This window comes from Scleropages formosus, chromosome 21 (assembly GCF_900964775.1).
Source record: "Scleropages formosus chromosome 21, fSclFor1.1, whole genome shotgun sequence".
Taxonomy (NCBI): domain Eukaryota; kingdom Metazoa; phylum Chordata; class Actinopteri; order Osteoglossiformes; family Osteoglossidae; genus Scleropages; species Scleropages formosus.
This window is the reverse complement of record NC_041826.1, coordinates 11,798,670-11,813,847: the sequence shown is the minus strand read 5'-3', so window position 1 is coordinate 11,813,847 and position 15,178 is coordinate 11,798,670. Positions and strand designations below refer to the sequence as shown.

Below are 15,178 nucleotides of genomic sequence, written 5' to 3'. Positions count from 1 at the left end.
CAGCACAATCAGTTTTGCACAATATATTTAACCGAATTTTAACAAAAAAATCGGAAAATCGAGGGAAAAACGGCAAATGGAGCACAAATTGTTAATAACGGCTTTATTTCAATATTACTTGTCATTTACTTACATAAAGCTTAATAATATTATATAATAAATGAAGATATGGTGGAAAATGTAAGCACTGCTGTCTTTCAGTATGGCAAAGTGATCATTAATAGTTAACCATTACAGTACATCCATCTATCCATCTAGTTTCAGTAGTTGCCTTGTCCTGAGCCTAACCCTCAAGCACTGGGTGCAAGGCTGAGGGGGAGGACACCCTGGACTGGGCGGTAGTCCATTGCAGGGTAGCCCCACACACACATCATTCACCCATTCACACAATACAGGTAATTTAGCATCGCCAGTACACCTGAACTCCATGTCTTTGTCCTGAGGGAGGAAACCGGAGCTCCTGGCGCTACATGTAAACCACACAGACCAGGGATCGAACCCGTGTTCTGCCTTACCAGCCAGGTGCTGTCCGTGTTACAATACAGCACATTTTTAATTGTATTACTCCATTACTGCACAAATGTCTGTTTTGCTTTCTTTTTTTTTAATATGTGTGACTTTTTTAAATAAACCATATATGTATAAATAGAAAACCATGTATATGATACATTAGACTAACTCCTCCCCCTTCTGTTAGGGTGGTCAGGTGAGGATGATGTTACTAATATGAAGTCATTCTTAGGGGAATTCTTAACATGGGGCACATTTATACGTCACAAGGGTGACTTCAGTTAGTCATTTTTTGAAGGATAAGCTTTGCAGTATGAGAAAGTTGTATTTTTTTGGTATTTCATTAAATTGTCACATTTTCACTTAAGAAAGGACATGTCATTTGTGCTTTTATTTATTGTATTGATTTGTGTTTTACATATATTTGATCACGGTGCCTTAGCTGAACTCTAACTCAGTAGTTTTCCCTGTGTTTGCACATAAAACATGCTTGGAAGAAGGCCAAGATAAACCATTTCCGAATCCTTCCTTACCACAAAAACCACTAACTGTAGCCCTGCATACTTCATACAATACAATATTTAAAAAGCTCAAACATTCAGTTTAGACAGTGTACATATTGATATGGGACAAGCGGTTATGAAAATGTGTGTGTGTGTGTGTATTACGTTTTGCAAAACAGGGAATTGTAATAGTCTGGTACGTTTTGCATTACAGATGCTTTCCACAATAGTCCCTTTAAAATTATAAGATGGTCAAAGGAACTGCGCCCTGATGCTTAAGAGGACCTGATTGCTCCAATCTCGAAAATTCGGTGATAGTTTTCAAGCTGGGCTTGTCCTCATGTGACTGTTCCTTACTTTTTCTTTTTCCTAAAACAGCCAGTGGAACACCAGTCCAATTGAAATGCAGAGATTAATAACCACGCTATTGGTTCTCCCAACGTAAACGCACCGTGTCACACAAACTACACAGTGACACGTGTGCTTCTAGGCCGAAAATCGAGCCATCGCTAGATGTTCGCGGAATCTGTTGCCATTTTGGATCGAACTCACAGAGGCCGAGCAGTGCGGCCCAAGGGCCGGCAAGAGCCAAAATGGCCGACACACAAGAGCAGTTACCTCCAACGTGTACAATCGCAGGGCCAGCCCACTCGTGAGTCACAGAGACCTGCGGGGATCGTTAAATGACAGCTCGACTCTGTCCACGTCAACAGCGAGACACGCCGCCATGGACTTTATGGCTCTGGTAGGCGATCGTTGCTAATGATTCTCTCTCTCTCTTTTTTTTTTTTTTCCCCCTCTCTCTCTCTCCCCTTTGCACGACATGATTGCGCAGTGTGTGTCGGACGCTGCAGCGCGCTGCCGCACCACCGCGGTGTGTTACACACACTCCACACAGTCGGACACCTTGAAGCCTTGGTGACCACTTTACAGTAACGTGCGCGCGCGAGACGCGGCTGGAGCGTTTTTCGCAGAGCTACAGGTGAAGCCGCGCAAAGACGGGGGCGTTTTCGGTCGCTCAGGTACAGCTCGTCTTCTTCTGCACACCTGCGCTGTGTGGCCAAGTCAGCGGGCAGCGAAGAGCGAGCCGGCGGCGGGGAAAAGCGATTCCTTCCTTCGCCTTCGGCACTGACACGTCACGTCGCATTGTGGCACGATACTCTGTCACTCACTCTGTCTGTGTGTCACGTAGCCTTTGGGGTGTGTATGGTGACCTGGTGTGTGTGGCTGCGTCGTTAGAGTGCTGGAAAAACTTGGCTCAATTGTCCAGAGTGAACGGGAGGAGGACACCTGTGGCACTGTGTGTGTGTGTGTGTGTGTGTGTGTGTGTGTGTGTGTGAGAGAGAGAGAGAGAGAGAGAGAGAGAGTGCCACGTCGAGCTCCCGGCCCGTCCCTCACTCTGTTCCCGTCTTTCTCCACCCGTCAGTTCTTCTCTTCTGTGCACCTCTCTGTCTCCCTGTATGTCCCTATGTCTCTGTCTTTTTTCTGTCTGCTGTTCCTGTGCGTGTGTGTGTTTTGCTGTAAGCCTGTCCATCATCAGTTGGTGCACCAGGATCCTCACGCAGCCCAATAAACTTTAACCAGCAAAACTGTGAAATCTAAATTAGAAATGCAAGGCTGGGAAAAGTTATGGGAAAAATATCTGAAATACACATGTTCATTTCCGCTCTTTTCTTGTGCTTCTTTCCGTCTTGTTTTGCGTTAAATGCTGTTCTCCAAAGAACAATAAAGGGCTGATCTTAAATGTTTAGTTAAATGCTTATTTTATGCTTGTGTATCACATGCTGTTATATTTCATTCCAGTGTATCACACTAGCATTTATTAAACTGCTCGGTGGAGTAAAAGCACAGACTGTTTACTGTGGAAAACAGTAACATTTACAGCTGTGTTTAAGTCGGTGTCCATGGCAACAGTTACAGTAAAGAGTGAACTTTTTCCTTCTGATCCAGCACTGTTATAATGTTATGGGATGTATACAGTGGGAGCAGCATGGCGTGTGTGTGTGCGTGTGTGTGTGTGTGTGTGTGTGTCACAGTGCTGAAGTTCTGTGATACACTTGGGCTCTGAGTCTGAGGCAGTCAGTGCATAACAGAACTTTGGTACGGGACACATCTGCAGCACCGAAGACGGAGCGAGGAGTCGCCTCATACTTCCATCATGGTCCTCCAGCTGCGGATCGCTTTTACTGCGGTATCGACGAGCTGAGCGCTTCCCATGGCATACAGAGGTACCGGCAAGATGCAAATAGTTTCCCCACTTGGGCAGCACGAGAGGAGCTGCTGTCAGCACAGCTGTCCGGCTGCAGCGAAGGCGTGATCAGCTCGCTGTGCCGTGTCTGTGTGTGTGTGTGGGTGTGTGGGTGTGGGTGTGCACGCGCGCTGCAACAGGCTTTATCTCAGCTCTCAGGTGCTGAATGGATGTAAATCTGCTCTGTCCTCATACACCGGGGTTCCATACCATGAAAAACATCTACCATGACATTGATTAATACGACAAATTCCTTGTACTCTTGAGTATGTACAAATTTCCCAGACGGATGCTTAATTCTTCAGTAACATGAGCCATGGTGTATTTAAATTATTTTAAGCTGTCATATGTGAATGTTTGTTTCTTGTTCTTTTTTTTGTCAGTGCATTGGCTACTCAAGTTACAAACAAGTCATAATCTTCCATATTATTTGATATTAGCATTTTTTTTTTCCTGTTTGTAGCAATTCAGTAAAAAGCAGCCAAACAGAACCGTAACGTGGGACCACCTCTTTCAGCTGGCTTCCGCAGTGTTTACAGCTTCTCTCTGCCGTTTTGTGATTGTAAGAGTGACAGTAAGAAGAGATGTGCTCTTACGGTGGAGAACAAGATATAAATAATAACAAAAGTTGAAGGTGGCGAGAATGTGGAAAACGTACATCTTGCCGGGTTGAATCGGCGAACACATGTCATCAAAGAGCCATTTGTGTCCATTACACTTTTTTTATGTTCAATAATTTTCAGTTTGATTTTCATTTTAGTGCAGAAAGAAGTTATCTCACTCACTGACTCACACACCTTCATCAGCTGCTTGTCAGGGTCAAGGGGGTCCTGGAGCCTATCCCAGCATCCCATACATAAACAAGTTATTAAAAAAGGAAAAAAGTAATTGTACGCAGTCATTTTAAAGTTATCGTACATCTACCTGAAGTTTTAGCCAGTCCTAATTTGCAAATAAATTGCCAGGTATTTGTATTTTTACACTTAACTTGGTTGTGACTTAACTCACTTTGTTCATAACTCTAAAATGAGTTATGAACAGTTCCCTGGTCCCTGCTTCGTTTGTAAGTTGAGAAGCCAGTGCATATTGAACATTAAACCTGCTGCAAGTGCTAACAGTAATGGAAAAAACATATTTGTGTTTTAGGAGCCGTCCCTCTACACAGTGAAAGCTGTTTTAATTCTGGACAATGATGGAAACAGACTGTTATCAAAGGTATAACAGTTTTGTGCAACTCCCTTTTTTACTCACTTTTTTTTTTGTTTTTGTTTAAAAACACTCTTAAAACACTTAATTGTTCTATATGTCTGTATAATTCTCATTTTCTGTGGTTCTGATTTGCTTTATTTATGACGGCTCGAAGCTGACTGCACGCAAATGTATTTCTTCATCTCCTCGCAGTACTATGACCCTCAGCTTTACCCCTCCATAAAGGAACAGAGGAATTTTGAAAAGAACGTGTTTAACAAATCCCACAAAGCAGACAGTATGTATCCTTTCCTCTTCAGCACTTTGTTTGTCAGTCAAACTTGAGCTACGCACATTCAGCAAAAAAAGAGGAGAAGCGGAGTTGGAGAACAAATCATTTCATGATGATGAGTTTTATGTGAACGTAATATTAAACGGTGTTACTGTGCCAAGATTTTAAAATGCAAAGATGTTTACAGCAGGGGTAAGATGAAGTTGGTCATCATGTTATAGTTTTTTCGATTTGACTCAAAGTGAAAGTTTATGTGAAGAACACCGTGATCCGAAGTAGCTGTTTAATAGACAGCAGTTGTAATTATTCAGTCCAGATGTGCAGTGATTGATGAGTACTGGTGTACAGAGTTGTTCCTGAAAACCCCTTTGTGAGGTGAATTCTCATAAGTATATATTCTTACAATATAAGTAATATGTGATTGCTGTTAGTTTCAACAGTTTTAAAAAAAAAAAAAAAAAAAAAAAAAAAAATGTTTTTGAGTCCCAAAATTGACACCCATTTATGGTTAAAATATCAGAAGACTCCATGAAAATGGACACAATTACTAAAGTAGTTAATATTAGTTGTCATAACAACATAATGAGGCTTATTCGCTTCGGGCCTCAGAAATATCAATAAATGTTTTGTCAGCCAAAGTGGGGATATTAAATGAAAATCCCGATAAAGTCAAATTCTCTCAGCCCGAAGGAGTGTATCTCTGGGTGCGATTGTATATCGGAAGTAGAAAAACATAATATTTTAATACTGGGTACTTCTTAAGTGCGCCATTAGTGAAGCATGTAACAAAAAGGTACGGACGGTGTAAAAACAGCGGGTCCCTGACTTGTGAACTTTTCAGTAACAAACTGTTTGCTGTTGCGAACTTCTTTAAAAAGTATTTCATATTTTTTAATGAGTGGAGCTAGCATATCCATTCAAATGGTGCAGTAAAGCTTCCTGATTCGCCGCCACATCGTGATCATAACTAGTAAGCGCTGTCTTGTCCACACCCTGCTCTAGCTCCGCCGCCAGTTGTTTATCGTGTTTTCTTGTTTACGACGGCCCGTAAAACCCAGACGGGAACGAGAGCGCGCGGTTGCGTGCACGAGGCATCCCGGCTCGCCGGGGAAGGGGCCGTCTGCCGGCGCGAGCTGCTCGGTGTGACGCGGGGACGGGGACGGGGAGTCGGAACGACCCCGCCGCTGCCTCCCAGCCCTGGAGCTGTCACGTTGCCCACCTCTACGTGGATTAATGTAGCAGATGTTTTTCTCCAAAGTGCACTTCCCAGCTGAGAGATACAGATACAGACGCGTGACTCTCGTAACATGGTCGGTTTGTCCGATGCCACCGTCTTCGCACGAGTAGCAACACGTGGGTTCACCTAACCGACTTTCCTAGCGACACACCTGCTCTCAGCCCCATTTTAGTTCGTAAGTAGGGGAGCCGCTGCAGTTAAAACGGCGTATAAGGAGAAATCGCCCATGATGGGACACATTTGGCATATTTACCTGCCGTTTACCGTAGTATTGTAGGTGTGCGTTACACTAACGGAATATGTCTTTTCCTCGAACAGATGAGATAGCGTTCTTGGAGGGGATGACAATTGTTTACAAAAGCAGCATCGATGTCTTCTTCTACGTAGTGGGCAGCACGCAGGAAAATGAGGTACGCCGTTCACTGCCCTCGTTTGTCCGCCGGTGCGAAGAGCGTGTAATAACGGGGGCGGCTCGGTGCGTGTGCCGCGTCACTGAATCCCTGTCTCTCTTCTGCCTTTCCAGCTGATGCTGATGATGGTGTTAAACTGCCTGTTCGAGTCACTCAGCCAGATCCTGCGGTACGTGCCGTACGGGACCGTGCCCCTACGTAGACCCCCTCCCATAATGACCAACCCAAAGCCAGAACAAAACTATTGGCCCCACAGTATAGGAAGTGGAAAAGTGTCTCGACCAACGCGAGAATGATTTTAAGGGCACCTGATAAATTAATAATCGCATTATTTGTTTGGGCGCAGTGGGTTTTACTGCGTCCTGCTCTCCGTTGGGTCTGGGGTTCGAGTTCCGCTTGGGTTGCCTCGTGACGGATCGGCGTCCCGTCCCGGGTGCGTCCCCTTCCCCCTCCGGCCTTGCGTCCTGTGTTGCCGGGTTAGGCTCCGGCTTCTCGCGACCCCGCATGGTACAAGCGGTTTCGGACAATGTGTGCGTGTGAGATTATTTGCCTTTTGAGCAGAAAAAAACGATGCTGGAGCATGAAGGTTATATTGGAATGAAATGACCATCTCAGTATTCCCTGGTGTCAAATTCCTTTAGAGGTTCTCGCATAATACACCTCATTTCCAGCTTTTATTGTAAAATTACTATTTCTGGTATTCTTGAAATATTTCTCACAAGAACTTGTTTCCGTGGAGTCTGTAATAGGATAGCACTGATGCTGGCGGCGATCCTTTCCTTAACTGGACAGGAATTGAAATAATTATTGTCTTAGGGTTATTGTGGGGTACAGTAACCTCCGTGACTGAAAATCACCTCGCATGTTAATTGCCTTAACTGTACTGAATTACACTCATCCCCCTATTATCCAGTATCCTGATATCCTGCTTTTCACATATTTGTCCCTAAATTTTTAATGCCGCTTATCATCAATCAGTCCAAATTGTCATTTATATGGTCGGTCTCATCTGGTCCAGCTGAGACATCCAGTACAGCACCATAAACTGAGAATGCATTTAAAATGGGAACAAACCTTTAACTAATCCCTGCGCTTATTTATAATTTAAAGTAGATGAAAAATGTTAACATTAAAATATAATAAAATTAAAAAGATAATTTATTATTCTTGCCTTTGTTCCAGTTGGATACTTAAAATTTTTGGACATGGAATGGAGGATTCTTGTATATGGGGCCTCTGTTTGTTAGTAGAACCGCGTACAATTGGGGAAAAAACTTTGCTGACGCTAAAAAAGACTTCTTTTAAAACATATATTTTCTGGGAACAAACCACAAAAAAAGTAAAATGGCATGAAATGTTAATGTGTTACACTGCTTTTTCTTACGATATTGGGCATCATTTAGGGTGATTTTGGAGGGAACTGGGAATTGGCCTGGAACATTGTAATTTTTCTTCATAAAAATAATGGCGTAAGTAATTTCGCTACCTGTTTATCAATATTTGGTTGGTTTTCAGGAACCAACTGTGATTGAATATAAAGTGTCATTGTAATGACAGCACCTGCGCCCATTAGTGCATAGAGCTGATCATACTGTCTCACACACCTGCCTACAGGAAGAATGTAGAGAAGCGCTTTCTCCTGGACAACATGGATGGCGTGTTCCTCGTGGTGGACGAAATCATCGATGGGGGGTAGGAGCGGGAGGGGGAAACGGGAGGCGGCGGGCTTTTTCGGATCGAACGACATTGTGCGGACGAGTGCCGCCGGACACCTGTGATCTCACTGGTGAGCTCTCTGTGTGCAGGGTGATCCTGGAAAGTGACCCACAGCAAGTTGTCCAGAAGGTCAACTACCGGGTGAGTGACACACACCTGTCCTGGGGGGCCGGGGTTTAGGATCCCTCGGAACACATACCTGCCCCATATGAAACAAAAAGGGGAAAAAAGGGTGTATTTGGTCATTAGGGTTAGGGTTAAAAAGATATAAAGTGTACGTTAGAAAACAATAAGTTCCACCATTTTTTCCAGGCGTGGCTGATAGTGTCTGATCTGGTCACGTGTCGTCCCCAAGTGACACTTTTTACTGTGCTTGTGACTCTTGATATTATATATTGTACATAATATCATCTATAGTGTGCAGTTACATTGTATTATGTTGCAGTAAATATTATATATTTATTAAATTGATAAAAATTTCTATATTTTCCACACATAAACTGTGTGTGTGTGTGTGTGTGTGTTTATATTATATATAATATATAAAAACTTAACATGATGTAGTGCACATATGGTATAGAAATATCAGGAATGACTATAGTAAGTACAGTTATGATCAGTGTTAAATCCAAAAACCCCACTGGTTAGTTTCAAACAGTCCGTACCCTGCTCTGGTACTTTATTACTTCTGTTTAATAATTAGTGTCAAAGTGAAGGGTCTAATATTGTAGCCAAAGGGACACAATATGATTAGGGAAATTTTATGTTTCCACAATTTAATGTCTTTACTGATGCAGTGAAAATGACCCTGCTGTATGAATGGGTAAATCAGTGTAAGTCACTTTGGAGAGAAGCGTCACATCAATGAACAGATGTAAATGTGTGTGTGCAGAGACCCGAATCCTTCTCGCTGCTGCTCTTTCTTTGTGACCTTTTCTCTGTCTCTCTCTCTCTCTCACTCTCTGGCTCTCTCTCCCCTCGTCCTCGCCGTCCGCCCTTCCCTTCTGCCCCCGGACCCCCTGCACACACCACCCAGCCGGTTTCAGAGCAGGCCTATGGCTTTGTCCTCTTCGATTATATCACTGGTAACGTTGAGGGCCAAGGAGACAGGAGCCTCAGGGGAGCTCTGTAACCTGAGGGGGGGGACAGGGACAGAGGGGGACGGAGCAGGTAACCACCCGGTGCCGCACGCTGCACTCGTGTACACGCGGCCCCAGTTCACCCGTGCATGAGCGCACCTGGGGCTACGGCACGTTGAAGTGGGCCGACAGTCCAGTGCATTGCAGAGTTTTTAAATCAATATCGCAGTGTTTCAAGTTATTTTACTGCATTGTACAGTACAGTATTTATTAATTGCATTGTTCATTACAGTACTACTGCCTGCTGTGTACTGTCCTGTAAACATTATCTTAGTGTAGCAACATGAGTGTCTTGTGAAAGTGACATCAGAAAAATGACCTCATGTGATCTCACACACACACACACACACACACACACACACACACACACACACACATACAGCACTGCCTGCTAGTTGGACTGTGACTTTTTCCCTGCATACCTTGCTGTGGGGTGAGGGGTTCGAATCCCTGCCTTCTCCGTGCCCCTGGTTCACAGCGCACCCTGCAGGACGTTTGTGTTCACTGTGTGTGTCTTCACTGTGCTCGTGATTCGCAGCTGGTGTGTGTGTGTCTCACTGCTGACTGTGACTAAATGAGGAGAAAATATATCAATAACTCCTAATAACACATATGCATACAACAGCAATAAGAGTAAATAAATACATACAGCTCATTAGTGTTTCTGGCACTCTCTGCTGGCTGCTTCTTGGCTCCTTCATGCAATATTTGCAGTAGGACGTGTGTGTGTGTCCCGCTGTCCTGGACACTTCAGACCCCGCCTATGAATATGTAATTCTGTCAATAAAGTGATGAGACGTGCGGGTGAGAGACGACAGAGGCTGCGGCCGAGTCCACGCGGAGCAGTGACGGTACAAACATGCTGTTGCCTGTGCTGTGTCTGCGCTGTCTCTCAGTGGACCAAGGTGTCGGTGGACCACATACCACAGTGTGTCTTTTCTCAGCTCATCATCCTGTCCGGTAGCTGGGGGCTCCACACCTCCGCAGCTCACTAATACTCACTCATTCGTGCCTTCAGTTACTTTAGGGTGCACTTTTGGGAAATGCTGCATTTTAAGGGAATTTACACGGTTGCTGTATTGCACCTTAAAAGCAGAACTTTTACCATGCTCACGCTGACTGCCTGCAGTGATCCGTTTATAACAACGAAAGATGCCGCTTTGTAACGATAATTTGTATACCTTTATAACTGTGACTGAACGTCCTTGGAGCAGGGCGGCTCTGAGAGTCCGACTGACATTGTGCCGTTTCGTTCTGCAGATGGAGGAGGGGCCGCTGTCGGAGCAAAGCGTCGCTCAGGTGAGACCCCCGAGTTGCACACACACACACACACACCCCCCCCCCCCCCCCCCCCCACAGGCAGCATCATCTCCTGCATCTCATCGCACTGGAACAAATAGTGTGCTATAAAGAATAATAATAAAAAAAAAAAAACAGTGATTACATTTTGATATGTAATATTTGACCAGTGCCCACCGTGTGGCGGGTCTGAGGTTCGAGTCCCGCTTGGGGTGCCTTGCGACGGACTGGCGTCCCGTCCTGGGTGTGTCGCATCCCCCTTCGGCCTTGCGCTCTGTTGCCGGGTTAGGCTCCGGCTCGCTGCAGCCCTCCTCGGGACAAGCGGTTGTTGACGGTGAACATTTTTATGGTCTGGAGAGCTTTGTATGTTACTGTAAGGAGAAGAGCACTGAGCTCCAACACTGAACACCCAAACTGCCGAACCACTGCTCTACGGTTTATGGGAACCTCTATTTATCCCCGTGCTGCTGAGCTCTGTTACTCTCTCTGTGACTCGTTTTACGTGCATTTTTTTCCTCTTTTATTCCTTAAGTGTGATATTGAGGTCTAGTTGGCAGCACGCTGTCGTGTTGCGTGTGCCACTCTTGCCTCATCTATCTTCATTCTGATCAGTGGACTTGTACCTATTGATCAGTCTCGTGAAAACGCCTGGATTATAATGAGGCCGACTTTCAGGGTCCCACTGGCAGCTCTTTCTGAACAAACATGCAGACATGTTAGGAACAGCTGGTAGCGTAGTGGTTAGAGCAACTGCCTTTAGAGCCAAAGGTCACAGGTTTGAGCTTCACCTTCTGCTGTAGTACCCGTGAGCAAGGTACTTACCCTGAATTGCTCCCGTAAAAACTACCCGGCTGTATAAATGGGTAAATAATTGTAACCTTAACATTGTAAGTCGCTTTGGAGAAAAGCGTCAGCTAAATGAATAAATGTACATATTAACTCTTTTCCCGAACCGTGTCGTCATCATCGTGTTTTCTACTTTATTATGGTGATTTGATTTTGTTTTTTTTTTCCCCAAAATCAAAAAAAATCCAGGAAAACAGCTATTTCATATTTGTCGTTTTCAGTTTCATAAGAATTATTTCCTCCAGCTACACATTTGTGAAATCTTTCCTAAATTGACACGCATGGTAAAATTGTTATACTGATGCTGATTTAATTTTTTTTTCCACCGGTGCACTAATTATGGTACAGTTTCAGTTTGAAATCTGATTTGAGCAGGACTTTTCTTGTGAGATTCGCCACTAGCATTAGTGAGGGCACAGCGTCACCTAGTGGCCAATGTCTTCCTGGTCATTTTACTCGCAACTGAACACAATTTGTAATGTAATAGTTATTCTCCAGCAATAATCTGTCATCAGAATTTATGATACTACTGGTAATAATAGTGATCATTTCCCTACATTCGTTTGGCAGCTGATTTATTTAAATGAGACAAAATTTTAGTTGCATTTATATGTCAAATGTATACTTTGACTCACTTATATGTCAAATATGTATAAATGTATAATGTAGTATATCTGTTTTCAGCATTTTGTTTGTAACTTAATGTTTATAAAATTATATTTTTGTTATGCTATGCAATGGTTTAATTCTGTGCTCTGTTCTGTTTTTTTAGGTTTTGCAGTCTGCCAAGGATCAAATCAAATGGTCAATACTGAAATAGGATATTTAAATGGAAAAAGGAGAGACTCCTTGTATCTCATTGTGCAATAAAATTGTGAGGCTATACACTTGTTATATAATTATGTGCCTTTGAAACTTGCTATTACAGAAAAATGTGGAGTTTGCTTTTGAAGGGAGTGTTTTCAATAAATGTGTAAATAAACATTTTGCTTTTAATAGAAATGTATCGTAAATAAGAAAATATACTGTTACTTTCGTATTCAGAGCTAATTTGTCAGAGCGTCTGCTGATAAATTTCAGCATTTTTCCATTTTGTTTTTTTTAAATATCATTTATTCTAGAAGTGTTCAGGTTTTTGGTATTTTAAAAATTAGCCTAAAATATAAACATTTTTTTACACCATACAGAATAGCACTCCACTAGGTACCACAGTAACTAGTGTCTTTCTGATATTTTATGCCATGATCTTATTACATTATGGCATAAAATATTTTCATGATAATTTCACTATCTGATAAGTGGCATACAGATTAGAACAATGCTCAACGTTTTCTTATTATTATAAAGACAATTTTTCTTCTGTCCTGAATGTCTCTGTATTGTGATGATTAAAAAATAAGATTTTAGATGAGTGCATTGTTTAAATTCAAGAACTATTGAATTGTTTTAATGAAGATGGGCTATTTATTCAGAACTTTTGGTCGGATTCTGGTAATAAATCATTGCTGTTGTAATGTTGCATATATTTGTTTTTTAACTGTATGATGAATGGAGGAAAAAAGAGGCTTGCATGTATAGCAATGAAAGTAAATCTGAGATAATGCTTTTGAGCAGTATATAAGAGATTGCCCGTTTACTTTTTTTTTTTTTTTTTTTTTTTTTTTTTTTTTTTTGGGTCTGTGGAACAAGTTGGCATGGACACTAATATAAGAAAAAACGTTTTTTCGTTTACTTTAAAATTAAGATATTTGTAACGATATGTTAATGTGCTGTTTCTCGAACAGATTCATTTTTATCTGCTTACATGCATGGGAGGTGAATAATAAATCGGCTCTTACGAGAAATAGTTATTTCTTTATACATTGTCGCATTTCTCTGTTTTCTGCGTAAGCGATAGACACAAATACGAAGAAAATTGTACTTTAATTGAAAACTTGCACCTCCACTTCTGAAAATATGTAACTTATTAAACGAGCAATTCAAGAACTCACGAAACATGACTTGAGAATATTCAACGACTTGAGGGTGGGGAAAGGCTGCGCTCTCCTATGATTGGTCGATGACATGTGACGTTGTATTATAGGCAGGGGGACGGGCTTCCTCTTGTAAGAAACCTATAGGAGGTCTCGCATATTTAGACGACGCACCTCATTGGTGTAAGAAAGACTGGGCGGAGTTTGTCGATAACGCCTGTTGTAACACGTCATCGAATGAAATCTCAAGGAATTCTGGATGATACTTAATAAAAAGAGTTCTTTTGGTTTGGACGCAAAATGGTTTCTTATGTTAATTCCAATTAAGACAGAAATTTAGAATTTATATAGAATGATTTTTTTCCAAAAATTTCCCTTCTTCCCACTATTTTTATGCTAATATATACGATTTACAAGTTTTCAGCTAGATTTAGTTTACACGGAATGTAAAATATACAGTTTTTTGTTTTCATAAAATGATATTTTTATTCAGTATTTTAAGCGTTTTCGTTTTCTAGACATAAATGATAACCACAGACAAATACTTAAAAGAAACGTTATTATTATTATTATTATTATTATTACTACTACTACTACTTATATTGCTTCCTTCTATTGGAGATATATTTGCGATATTGGTTTGTGACAAAAAAAAGGAGCCGTTTCAGATTCCTCCTTGTTTTCACTCTTCTTTATTTCACAGAATATAAGGATATGTAAAGGCTTATACTATTACTGTAACTTCAACTATGACTTTGTATAAAGACCACTGGAGTAAAAGTGTTCAGGCAACCCTAAGTCTCCTAATACCTTTATATGCAGTAACTTGCTGGTATTTTTTAGTTCCCCCAAATAGTCCAATATGATCAGTCAGTCAATGGGAATTTGGTAAGAAATTATGCAGCATAAACTAAATTACTAAATATACTAAATAGTAAAATCCAAAATTATAATATAATTATAGTATAATATAATATAATATATTTCCAGTGACTCAAACATTCTGGATGAATTCAGGTTTCAACAGGAGACCAAAAGAATCCATCTGAGCACTTTGCTTGTGATCTACTGAGCTCTGAATACATTTGGTTGCCCTGAGAGCATCTCCAGGTTCAGTGCTGCTGATGCTCACACCACTACTGGTGCCACCCTGGTCCCAACATTCCACATTCTATTCACCTCAGCTTCCAGGTCCTTCTGTCTGCAAATGTTTTGAACAATCTTTGCATATACACAAAATAAAAAATTCCTATTGTTATCCACTACAAACACAAGAAAGGTACATTTACATCTATTCATTTTGCTGATGCTTTTCTCCAATTCTGCTTACAATTTTAATATACCTAGAGTTGCTCACGTGTTTATACAGGTGGGTAATTTTTACTGGAGCAATTCAGGGTAAGTACCTTACTCAGGGGTACTATAGCCAGAGGTGAGACTTGAACCTGTGACCTTTGGGTCCAAAGGCAGCAGCTGATCACTACACTACCAGCTGTCCCAGTACAGTTTAATTCCATAATTATAATCCTTATAAAGGGAACAGTAACTTAAAATGCATACATACACACAAAACTACAAATATACACACATTCATACATACACACACACCTCTAGACCTGACAACTGTAGACAGGACACAAAGGGACTAGAGAGAAAAGCGCCATCTAGTGGCAACAGAACGTCACATATCTTATCATTATCATATCACAAATAAACGGCCCTATCGGTCGTTGTGGTAAAATACAGTGGACACACTGTACATACAGAAATTGTCTACATATAGAATTCGGGGTGAACAGAGTACATGTGTAATATTA

The 15,178-nt window shown here is 41.8% G+C and overlaps 1 protein-coding gene across 2 annotated transcripts; it reads left to right on the top strand.

The window, feature by feature from the left end:
• Positions 1-1,662: 1,662 nt before the first annotated feature.
• LOC108918756 (coatomer subunit zeta-1-like) lies at positions 1,663-12,469 on the top strand. Of its 2 annotated transcripts, XR_001964864.2 has the most exons (10): positions 1,663-1,758; positions 4,408-4,476; positions 4,663-4,747; positions 6,297-6,388; positions 6,502-6,557; positions 8,003-8,080; positions 8,194-8,245; positions 9,141-9,274; positions 10,504-10,542; positions 12,161-12,189. XR_001964864.2 is itself a non-coding variant. In XM_018726267.2 (9 exons), the coding sequence occupies exons 1-9, from the start codon at positions 1,741-1,743 to the stop codon at positions 12,206-12,208; spliced, it is 537 nt and encodes a 178-aa protein (XP_018581783.1). In that variant the 5' UTR covers positions 1,663-1,740; the 3' UTR covers positions 12,209-12,469. The 2 variants fall into 2 exon arrangements, 1 of the variants encoding a protein (XP_018581783.1); XM_018726267.2 differs by lacking the exon at positions 9,141-9,274 and having other exon boundaries at positions 12,161-12,469.
• The last annotated feature ends 2,709 nt before the right edge of the window (positions 12,470-15,178 follow it).